This window comes from Lynx rufus, unplaced genomic scaffold, assembly GCF_022079265.1.
Source record: "Lynx rufus isolate CCGP_SWC_20201006 ecotype Redwood Valley unplaced genomic scaffold, mLynRuf1.p SCAF_15, whole genome shotgun sequence".
Lineage (NCBI taxonomy): Eukaryota > Metazoa > Chordata > Mammalia > Carnivora > Felidae > Lynx > Lynx rufus.
Window position 1 is genome coordinate 41,431,830 of NW_025814829.1, and position 12,254 is coordinate 41,444,083.

The 12,254-nt window shown below is 39.5% G+C and overlaps 1 protein-coding gene across 1 annotated transcript in view; it reads left to right on the plus strand.

The window, feature by feature from the left end:
* HMCN1 (hemicentin 1) overlaps positions 1-12,254 on the plus strand; it is a 465,916-nt gene that overhangs the window by 422,288 nt on the left and 31,374 nt on the right. The window contains exons 87-95 of the mRNA XM_047077306.1: positions 679-948; positions 1,520-1,690; positions 1,795-1,965; positions 5,695-5,865; positions 6,635-6,805; positions 7,683-7,853; positions 8,025-8,195; positions 11,691-11,840; positions 12,105-12,242. Coding sequence (XP_046933262.1) covers positions 679-948; positions 1,520-1,690; positions 1,795-1,965; positions 5,695-5,865; positions 6,635-6,805; positions 7,683-7,853; positions 8,025-8,195; positions 11,691-11,840; positions 12,105-12,242 — 1,584 coding nt within the window. The remainder of the gene's footprint in view (positions 1-678; positions 949-1,519; positions 1,691-1,794; positions 1,966-5,694; positions 5,866-6,634; positions 6,806-7,682; positions 7,854-8,024; positions 8,196-11,690; positions 11,841-12,104; positions 12,243-12,254) is intronic.

The window sequence follows — 12,254 nt, forward strand, 5'->3', positions numbered from 1 at the left end:
CAATGATATTATAGAACAGCTAAATAATTATAGTTACTTACTTGTCTTATCCGTGGACTGTGAATTCCTTGAGGCTAGAAGTTATATCTATTATCTCTGTATCCTCAGCATCTAACACAATGCCTGGCAAATAGTAGGCTCTCGATACATGTTTATTGAATAAATGAATGATGACCAGTTATGAAAGGATAAGTTAATAATGACTCATTACCTCAGAAGTGATGTAAGGGAAAGAAGTGAGAGCTTGCCATGTAAAACACAGACAAAAACAATGATAACAATAGTACTAATAATATTATGTACTTACCCTGTCAAAGAGCTAGGCTTATCTCATCTTAGAGGAATCTAACAAGAATTCTCTGAAGGATACAAAGGCTCAAAGAGGTCCTAAGGAACAGAAGCAGAATTTGAATTTAAGTATACAGCAAGTATGACTGCAGAACCCATGATATAGGCTAATCTGTTCAGGGATTTAAAATTTTGGACATTTCATAAATAAAACAGAGCTATGATACTGAAAAATCTGTCAATGGCAACTGCATCGTTAGTAGTTGAGCAGCTACAGTGTTTTATAAACAAATCAGCCTAATTTTTTTAAAAATGTTACTATATATATTGATAAAAATGTTAACATAGCTTCACAAAAACTAAGAAAACACTATGTGCTTTTTTCTGTAGGTCCTCCTATTATTACTCTTGAACCAGTAGAAACTGTTATTCATGCTGGTGGCAAAGTCATATTGAATTGTCAGGCAACTGGAGAGCCTCATCCAACCATTACATGGTCTCGTCAAGGGCACTCTATTCCCTGGGATGACCGAGTTAACATGTTGTCCAACAACTCCTTACATATTGCTGCTGCTCAAAAAGAAGATACATCTGAATATGAATGTGTTGCTCGAAACTTGATGGGTTCTGTCCTTGTCAGGGTGCCAGTCACAGTCCAGGGTGAGTGTGATCAGAGGGACATTCATATTAAGTATCACCTGGGGTGACCCAAATCGTAAAAACTCTTAAGCATCTTAGTCCAAGTCTCCTGGACCCTGAAGACACTTCTAGACTGTGGAGCTAGAACAAAAATCACATCACAATTTACCAACTGAAGGGACTGAAACAATATTCAGTTAGAGCAGTAAAATACCAAGCCAATAATTCAAAATCCCAAACTGAAGTTTTGATTCAAACCTAAGTCACATTTATTCTCAGAAATCATGCATTTATTTTTCTTTAAAGAATGGTATATCAAAAGGTAAACAGTATTTAAACTTCTTGATCTCTAACTCTTCTGGCAGCCATATCCACATGAGTCAGTATTGGAACTGGGAAGAAACTCCAGTTAATTATCTGAAATTTTTCTCTCCTGCGTGGATTTTAATTTTACCAAAGAGGGGAGCATCCATAAGCAATTTCTCAGCAATCACAGATCCAGCTCTAGACCCAGCGTGTTAATAAAATGCAATTTATAGCTTTCTTTTTTTTTTTACCATCACAGAGACAAAGTACAATGTTTTATTTGCAGTTCACGGTGGGTATTCCCAGTGGTCTACATGGAGATCCTGCAGTGTCACCTGTGGCAAAGGCATCCAGAAGAGGAGTCGTCTGTGCAACAACCCCTTTCCGGCCAATGGTGGGAAGCCTTGCCAAGGGTCAGATTCAGAAATGCGAAACTGTCAACGTAAGCTGTGTCCAGGTACATCTCTATATTCAGTGGATAGGCACATGTTTGATAGATATCCATTTCTGTTAGCTAACTATGGGTTGTCTTCGTGTTGACGATGTTTTACCTGTGTGTAGTGGATGGTAGCTGGTCAGAATGGAGCCCTTGGGAAGAATGCACACGGAGTTGTGGACGTGGCAACAGAACCAGGACCAGAACTTGCAGTAACCCATCAGCTCAATATGGTGGGCGGCCATGTGAAGGGAATGCAGTAGAAATAATCATGTGCAACATTAGGCCCTGCCCAGGTGAGAATCCACTGATGAGCAAAACTATTCTATTTTTAACTCCTATAAAGGGGTTATACTTACCTTTTTTTTTGTTGTTATAAAAATATGTTATGGCCTCTACCCTGGAATATATCCATTCCCTGTGTTCTTAATTATGTCTCACTGATACAAGCTTATGAAAGATATGGTATTAATCAATGTTAAGTAAAATCCCTGACTTAATTGACCATCTATTGGTTCCACAAACTGTGGTGTATTTTTAATCATGTAGAGAAAATGTAAGTATTTACCGTCATAGAATTTTAGAAGTAATAAGGACCTTAAAATCTAATGTAGCCATTCATTTCAGGCAAGAAAAATGAAGTCTAGGATATTTAAAGACTTTCCCAAAAACACACAATGAGTGAGGGCTAAGATGATAATAGCAGCCATTCACTAAATACCTGTGTGTTCTGGGAACCGTGGTAGGTGCTTTAAGTACACGTTGTTTGACTTTGTAAAACAACCCCTCACCATAGGTATTTTAGGGCTCTTTCAGCTTAAAGTGACAGAAACCAAACTTGAATGAGCTTAAGTAGAAAATTCTACTTTCAGGTATGACTGAATTCAAGGATTTGGCCAGTGTTTTTACTAGCATGTTTTCCATCTCTCATCTTTGCTCACCTCTCTTTGGCTTTATTGTCCATTAAACTCTTTCCATGCAGTGGAAAAAATGACTGCTGGCAGCTAGTAGCTCACAGGAGCCTTGTAACCCAAGGCCTAAGAAACAAAGAGTCTTGCTCTCTCTCCCTCAGATTTCCTATCAACCTCTGAAAAAGAGCCCTGTTTGATTTTGTTTGGGACTCATGCTCACCTCTAAACTCAACTAAGTCCAGATACTTGGATAACCAGCTTGAGTGACTTACCCGCATTGTAACAGGCAGGGCTCCTTGTTTGACAGCCTAAAACAAGTTATATGGAGTAGAAGAGTATCTGGTCATTCATTCATTCATCACTTATCCATTCATTTCTCCAACAGATATTTATTGAGCACCCATTCTGTGCTCAAGGCATTTTTTCATTGTTCAAGATAGAATGATAAACAGATGTAATATAGTTCAGATATTGATAAGCACACTGAACAAACTCAGAGTTGAACTCACAGAGTTTAACTGGGAGAGATACCTAGCTGAGTTGGTTTTAAAAAAAAAAGGGGGAGGATGCTGAAAAACCAAAATGAAACAGTTATCCACTACATTGGGTATTGCATCCTGTTGTACAAATGAGGAAACCAAGATTCAGGAAATATATGATATGATAATTATGATAATTAATTCCCTGATGTTACATGGCTAGTAAAACGTGAATCAAGGATTTGAATCCAGGTCTGTCTGATTCCTAAGCCTATTTGCTTAGATCCTACGTATCTTGATTTGCAGTTCAGAACTTACATTACATTACAAAAGTAAAATACTGTCATGAAATCTTAAATAAACCAAAGCTAAAACTATTTTTTTAATCTTTAAGAATTAGAAAGCTAGGGGCGCCTGGGTGGCGCAGTCGGTTAAGCGTCCGACTTCAGCCAGGTCACGATCTCGCGGTCCGTGAGTTCGAGCCCCGCGTCGGGCTCTGGGCTGATGGCTCAGAGCCTGGAGCCTGTTTCCGATTCTGTGTCTCCCTCTCTCTCTGCCCCTCCCCCATTCATGCTCTGTCTCTCTCTGTCCCAAAAATAAATAAACGTTGAAAAAAAAAAAAAAAAGAATTAGAAAGCTAATTATAGGGACACCTGGGTGGCTCAGTCAGTTAAGCATCTGACTCTTGATTTCAGCTCAGGTCATGATGTCACGGTTTGTGATCGAGCCCTATGTCGGGCTCTGCGCTGACAGTGTGGAGCCTGCTTGGGATCCTCTCTCCCTCTCTCTCTGCCCCTCCCCCACTCAGTTTCTCTCTTTCTCTCTCTCAAAATAAACATTTTTTAAAAAGAGAAAAAAAGAAATTACACAGACAATATATGAATAAACATCAACCAATCACCAAACATTATCTCCAATAAAAGAATGCATCTGTGCTATAAGGCTTTATAAGAGGTGTGGGCTTTTGTTAACCCCAGCCTTGAAAATAGGATATCTTAAAATAATTAGAATAGCAGACTTTTTTCAATGACATAGTCCATATATGAGGACTATGAGCATCAGCAATCTGAATTAATAAAGAAGTAGTTTTGAGTAATATCTGCCTTATATTTAAAGGCTTTCTTCTTTCTTTTTAGGTTCAGCCAATACTTTTTAGTCCAAATTTTTGTCAGCTAAAATAAATGTGTATGACAGTGTTCGCCTGTCTACCAAGTACAAAGGATATGTAGTAAACTCAACTAGAAAATAGTTAATTGAAAGAAAATCCTAGGTGTGTTTTAAAGTACTTTGTAAACAAAGCAGTCAAATTATAATTTCATTACTTGGTTTTCAATTTATTCTTTTGGTGTCTTATAGAGTTTGTTAATAGAATCTTTAGACCCTAACCTTAAGGCCCTATTTTGGTTCATACCTTGGTTAAACTGGATGACCACAAAAACATACTTTATGAGCTCCATATCTAGAAAGTACCCTTAAAACAAAAATATGACTCGGGGCGCCTGGGTGGCGCAGTCGGTTAAGCGTCCGACTTCAGCCAGGTCACGATCTCGCAGTCCGTGAGTTCGAGCCCCGCGTCGGGCTCTGGGCTGATGGCTCAGAGCCTGGAGCCTGTTTCCGATTCTGTGTCTCCCTCTCTCTCTGCCCCTCCCCCATTCATGCTCTGTCTCTCTCTGTCCCAAAAATAAATAAACGTTGAAAAAAAAAATTTTAAAAAACAAAAATATGACTTGATACTGACTTATATGTAAGAGAAACAATAATGTTGATTCTTAGCCCATTCACCTGGTAGGAAACATAAGGTTGTTTCAGTCTTGTGGGTAGATGCTGTCATCTGTTAGTAACCAAAAGGAAGGTTTTAGTATCACTTCTTGGAAACTACTGGTCAATTTTTTGTTGTTGTTTAGGAAGCAGGTGAGTGTGTTATTCAGAACTTTTAATTCATGAACATTATGTAATGGAGACAATTTTTAAAGAGCTACAACTGTGCAAATCATCATGTTGTTGAAAGATCCAAGTGTATTTTTAAACATGAAGCTGAATCAGGCTTAAAGATGTGGTCTTGAGTCTAGAGTCCAAGTTATCGGGGCGCCAGGGTGACTCAGTCAGTTAAGCATCCAGCTCTCGATCACAGGTCAGGTCTTGAACTCAGGGTCGTGAGTTTCAGCCCACACCCAGTGCGGAGCCTAGAGTCCAAGTTACCCTTGTGGAAACATTCATATTGTCTATAATTGCATCTAGACCTGTCATACAGCCTTGCTTCTAAGCTTCTGGTTCCTTCCACTTTCCCCAGAGCATAAAGCACAAACAAATACTTATCTAGGATTTTTAAACTTAGATTGTGTTTACATATAGTAGTTTGATTCCATTCTATTTTAATAAAATAGTCCCTTTGGATAATTGTAAGCATTCATTTTGGCATTAGGTAGCCTTCTGAATTTTCCTATAAACACTATTTCCCATGAAAATCTAACCAGAAGCAGAAAGGAAGAACATTATTTATGTTTCCTTTGGTTCAATTTCAGTCGTTTTAGATTCCAGGCTAATTTAACTCATTACTGAGTTCATTTACTTGTATAATTTTGTTTAACAAACATGGTTCTGTGACTTGCAACTCTGTCTCTTGGGATATTTGTAGTTCATGGAGCATGGGGCACTTGGCAGCCTTGGAGTGCATGCAGCGAGAGTTGCGGTAAAGGTGCCCAGATAAGAACAAGACTGTGTAATAACCCACCACCATCATTTGATGGGTCCTACTGTGATGGAGCAGAAACACAGATGCAGATTTGCAATGAAAGACCCTGTCCAGGTAAGAGACATACAGTGTTTATACCCTTAATAAATTATCTGGGTAACATGTCAGTAAGAATCAATGTCAATAAGAACATCACCCCCAGTGGTTGTGATAGTAGGTATTTACCCAAAGGATACATAAACACTGATTTAAAGGGTCACATGCACCCCAATGTTTATAGCAGCATTATCAACAATAGCCAAACTATGGAAAGAGCCCAAATGTCCATCGACTGATGAATGGATATATACACACATATACACACACACCATGGAATATTACTTAGCCATTCAAAAGAATGAAATCTTGCCATTTGCAACAGCATAGATGGAGCTAGAGAGTATTATGTTAACTGAAATCGGTCAGTCAGAGAAAGACAAATATCATATGATTTCACTCATGTGGAGTTTAAAAAACAAAACAAATGAGCAAAGGGTAAAAAAGAAAAAAGAGAGACAAATCAGAAAACAGACTCTTAACTGCAGAGAACGAAATGATTGTTTCCAGAGGGGAGGTGGGTGAGTGGGGGGAATGGGTTAAATAGGTGATGAGGATTAAGGAGGGCACTTGTTGTGATGAGCACCGGCTGATGTATGTAAGTGATGAATCGCTAAATTCTATACCTGAAACTAATATTGCATTGTATATTTACTAGCTGGAATTCAAATTAAAATTAGAGGAAAAAATAAAAATAAATAAACCTTCAAAAGAAATAAGAACATCACCCAACCTAACAATGCCCAGAGTATTAGTAACAAAGCACATATGTTTTTCCTTAATCCAGTGGATGGCAAGTGGACCACTTGGGCCAGTTGGAGTGCCTGTACTGTGTCCTGTGGAGGAGGTGCCAGACAGAGAACAAGGGAGTGCTCTGATCCTGTCCCACAGCATGGAGGGAGCAGATGTGAAGGGAGTGATGTCCAGAGCGATTTTTGCAATAATGACCCCTGTCCAAGTGAGTGTTGGAAATAGTGAGTCAACATTATACTTTCTTAAAGGTTTATTATGGCCTCGGGGCACCTGGGTGGCTCAGTTGGTTAAGCGTCCGACTTCGGCTCGGGTCATGATCTCACGGTCCGTGAGTTCGAGCCCTGCGTCGGGCTCTGTGCTGACAGCTCAGAGCCTGGAGCCTGCTTCGGATTCTGTGTCTCCCTCTCTCTCTCTGCTCCTCCCCCGTTCATGCTCTGTCTCTCTCTGTCTCAAAAATAAATAAACATTAAAAAAAAAGGTTTATTATGGCCTCAAGTCCTTAAAGTTATAATATACTGTTACTTGATTCCTCTAACTTTGGTTTAGAATAACAAAGTGTCGTACAGTTGCTATTGTGTCTGTGTAATGCCATAGATGTAATTGATCTATATAGGCAAGGACTGTGTCCCTATTTCATTTGCTCTCTAGGACCAGCTGAAGAGTGCAAGGACAAGGGCACCCTTACATGCCCACTGTTATTGATGTTGATATCTTTACAGAGGCAAGCAGGTGTCTCTTTGCCTTAATTCAGTCGCCAAGCTAGATTTTAAGACCCTGGTAGCATCTGAATCCACTGTATCTGGATTGTATGGTCTTGACTCATCAAGAGCAGAGATCTTGTCTCATTCATATCCTTCAGCTCCTGAAACACTGTAAGACTGGACAGATACATACTAAATGGAATTTCACAGTCACTGGAATGTACACCCAGTTTCTAGTCAACACAACAGCTAAACAATCTGCCTTTGGAAGTTTCCTATTTATAGATTTGTGTATTTCTTTTCAGTTCCTGGGGAAAGTCTTACCATACTTTTTGGATGAGTGTCATTGTTTAACACCTCTCCGATGGTTCTCTGTTGTAGCTCATGGTAACTGGAGTCCTTGGAGTGGCTGGGGAATATGCAGCCGGACATGCAACGGAGGACAGATGCAGCGGTACCGCACATGTGATAACCCTCCTCCCTCCAACGGAGGAAGAGCTTGTGGGGGGCCAGACTCCCAGATCCAGAGATGCAACACTGACATGTGTCCTGGTGAGCCCCTCAACTCCTGACCAGTAGAATAAGTAAAGCATTTTATTTGGTGCTTATTGCAGCAGCCCCATAATTTCAGATCTGACAATGAGAGTTGTATAGGCAGGGTTACCCTATGTGTAGATTTTAAAACTGATTGGTTAATATTGACCATTCCATTCTTGTTCACAGTGGATGGAAGTTGGGGAAGCTGGCATAGTTGGGGCCAGTGCTCTGCCTCTTGTGGAGGAGGTGAAAAGACTCGAAAGCGGCTGTGCAACAATCCAGTGCCGTCTAAAAGTGGTCGCCCCTGTCCAGGAGACACTACACAGGTATCCAGATGCAATATGCAAACATGTCCAGGTAAGCAACTAAGTTAGACTTTGGTGGAACCATTGCTTGCTTATTTACAGCCTTTCTGCAGATTAAAAAAAGGATACCACTCTGAGCCTACTAATTATAAAACAGTGCCAACTCTGGAAGGGAGAATTAGGAAAAATGTACATTTTCCCTTCAAGTTGGTCTGCACCAAAGCTTGTGGCTGGATTTTAGCTTCTGCTTGCCCCCTTCCAGGCCCCTCTGTAAAAGAATATGGCCTGCAAAACCATAAATAGTAGTCCTACGCTTGAAGGACAAAAGAGTTTAGAAGAGTGGGGAAAGCAAGGGCTGAGATTTCAAACTGAAAAGTGAGAGTTGGAAAGAAACTGAATGTTTAACAGAAACACACAATTAGAGGCTATTCTTTCATGGATGGAAATATGGAGAACATGAATCTGGAAAGTCAAATAGGGGCCAGTTCAGTTGTAGGTAAAAGAGTAGGGGAAGTTCAATTACAATAACCCAAGTCATACAACATGGCTGGATTTGTAAGTGATGTAAAAATTCAGAAGGAACAAAGCCAGAATTCTAGAACCAATGGACCTTAGAAAGACTTTGCTGGAGTCCCAAGAAATGGTGGATAATGTTAAGGTTGCTTGTGTCAGAGGATAGACTTTCTAAAGTCTGTAAGAAGATCCAAAAGAACAGTTTCACATTGTTGAAGGGGGAAGATACCACTGAACTTTCCAAAGCTTGAAGGTTGCTTTAGAGATAAAATGTCCCCGGGCGCCTGGGTGACTCAGTCAGTTGAGTGTCTGACTCTTGATTTTGACTCAGGTCATGATCCCAGGGTCATGGGATTGAGCCCCACATTGGACTCCATGCTGAGTGTGGAGCCTGCTTAAGATTCTCTCTCTCTCTCTCTCTCTCTCTCTCTCTCTCTCTCTAATAAATTTAAAAAAGGAAAGAAAATGTCCTTGAAAATCAAGAAGGCTCATTTGGCAGAGTGAGAAAGAGGAGTTACGTGAGGAGGTTTATAGGATCTAGACAAGCTAAAAGGACAAGTGTTTATTGGTTAACTGTTCAACATGTCTTCTCAACATATGAACTTATTACCAAGGATGTTGAGGCTCTAGCATGTAGGCACGGTGATAGTTCTAGCTTTAACTGGGGCATTTTGTAGCTCCTGAGCCTTGTTACAACTCACAGTCAAGGGGTATTATTCATCTAAGGGGTAGTATTCCATCTTGGATACAAGGGCCCCAGTAGCAGAAGTCCAAATTAAGCAATTTGGATTACAGACTCTGGCAGAGAGTTCCAAAGATCCCAATTAGGTACCCAGAACTGGATGTCTGTTGGTGCTGGGACTCAAGCTCCTCTGGAGACTAGAGAACCAAGGTCAAAATGGTCAAACGACCCAGGTTAAATGGCCCAGAGAACTAAGTGAATGAGTGATCCTTCTACCCGTCTCTCCTCCTGCTTAGGACTAAAGATAAGAAGCAAAAAGTCCTACTATGTCCTTATCTGCTTTCCTGCACCATCTTACACCAAGGTTTCCATGAATTCTCCCATCGCTCTCTGTCCTTTGCTCCCTCTGGTTTCTCAAATATGGCAAGCCACCACCTCTCAAAAGGGTGACACATGGTATTTCCTCTACCCAGAAGGCCCTTGTCCTGCCTTCTCTGGTTTAGTTAAGACCTAAACTTTCCTCAGACTCCACTATGTTTTTACTTTCTTCTCAGACTTCCCTAGGCAGTAGATACTTACACATTAGTACATTTCAATTTTACATTTATTTGTGAAATTCTAATTAATGTCTCTCTCCTTTCAGATATAAGGTCTATGAAGGTAGGCCTGGGTCTTTTTTTTTTTTTCTTTCTTATTATTGTATCTTCAACACTTGATGAACAAGTAAATGTAGTCCAGAACATGAAGGCTGAACCAACATGAAAAAAGTGTATTCTCTCATGAATAATCAAAGTAATACAAATTAAAATGGTGAAATACTATATTTACTGATTTTTCTGAGATTGAATACAATTGTACTTCTCCCTGGTATATAATATATAATGGTATCTGAAACACTTAGTGAGTTTTTAAAAAATATATTAGAGGGGCGCCTGGGTGGCGCAGTCGGTTAAGTGTCCGACTTCAGCCAGGTCACGATCTCACGGTCTGTGAGTTCGAGCCCCACGTCAGGCTCTGGGCTGATGGCTCGGAGCCTGGAGCCTGTTTCCGATTCTGTGTCTCCCTCTCTCTCTGCCCCTCCCCCGTTCATGCTCTGTCTGTCCCAAAAATAAATAAAAACGTTGAAAAAAATTTTTTAAAATATATATATATATATATATATATATATATATATATATATATATATATATATTAGAGAAGCTGGGTGGCTCAGTGGGTTAAGTATCCAACTCTTGATTTCACTCAGGTCATGCATGGTCTCACAGTTCATGGGATCAAGTCCCACATTGGGCTCTATGCTGACAGTGCAGAGCCTGCTTGAGATTCTCTCTCCGTTCCCTTTCTTTCTCATCAAATAATGAATATTTATGAATTTCACTATCAGCTTCTTCCCATTGTGTTTCCTTCTCTTGCCAAAGCATGCAGTTCATTTAAAAAGCATTCATTAACCACCTATTCTAGTGTCAGTAACTAATAATTTTGTTGAACAATTGGAAGAAGGCATAAAATTACTGTAGAGATGCTTTTTAAAACATACGTGATTGGGGGAAAAATGTATGATTGTTTTCAACCGAATTGTGTATGTATGAATTTTGTAATACTGTTAAAAGTAAAATACCCATCTCAAATTTTTCTCAAGTTAACTATTTTCCTGTATAGGAAAATATAACTGTTTTTATTTAATTGGTAAGCTTTCCGTCTGAAACCCAAGACTGAACAATACCTGTTAGATACTCCACACCTGTGTCGACAGTGACCTGTAACAAGCTCAGGAGCTGTTTTGAGGTGATCCTTTCTTTCCTTCTGTGTTCTCACAAAGGAGGCAGTAGATACAAGAACATGAGTTTTGATGCCAAGCACATCTGTGTTCAGATCTTCATTCTACTACTTATGTCTCTGACCTTTATTTTCTAGTCTGCCAACTATGACCATTCAAAATGACTTTATAGGATTTCTGACAGGATTAAAAGAGTTAACACTTATGAAGTGCTTAGTATAGTGCATGACAGGCTCGATAAACTCTCCTTATTATCATCATTTTATTACGATCAACAGACACGTTCTTTATTTTGGCTTTGGGACTGGGTGCTGATTGTATTCTTTGGATTGTGAAATAGTGCCATGATATACACAGATTGGAAGCACCCTAGATTTATGTGGGATGATGAGTATTACATGAAAGTAGAATGTTCTGAAAGCTTATTTATTTCACTCTTAAATTCAGATGTCATATGATATTTTAAATGTTTGTGAGAAGATTTGTAGCATCTTTGAATACTGGCCTTCTTTTCTCCCATGTAACGTTGATGAAATTGTTTCCTTCTCCAAGAATGTTTTTTCTTTCCCCAATAGGTGGGCCCCAGCGAGCCAGAGGAAGTGTTATTGGAAATATTAATGATGTTGAATTTGGAATTGCTTTCCTTAACGCCACAGTAACAGATAATCCTACCTCTGATACTAGAGTAATACATGCCAAAATTACCAATGTACCTCGCAGTCTTGGTAAGTCTCTTTGCTAATAAAAGTTGCCAATAGCCTCTTTCTTTAAAATTCATATATTATTCTTCATCTTCTGATTTCTGCTTGAAATTTCTAGAGGATGCTACTACTAAATGATAGCGCTTAGCTCGATGGTAAACTCTTAAAGACATGTGAGATACTGATACTTATTTTGTTGTTATTTGAGATTATTTAGGATTCATCCTTATGAATAACCGGCTCTGTAAATATTTTTCTCTGTTACCTTATTTATCCTTTTTTCTTTAGGTCCAGCAATGAGAAAAATAGTTTCTATTCTAAATCCTATTTATTGGACAACAGCCAAGGAGATAGGAGAAGCAGTCAATGGCTTCACCCTCACCAATGCAGTCTTCAAGAGAGAAACCCAGGTGGAATTTGCAACTGGTTAGTGCCAAC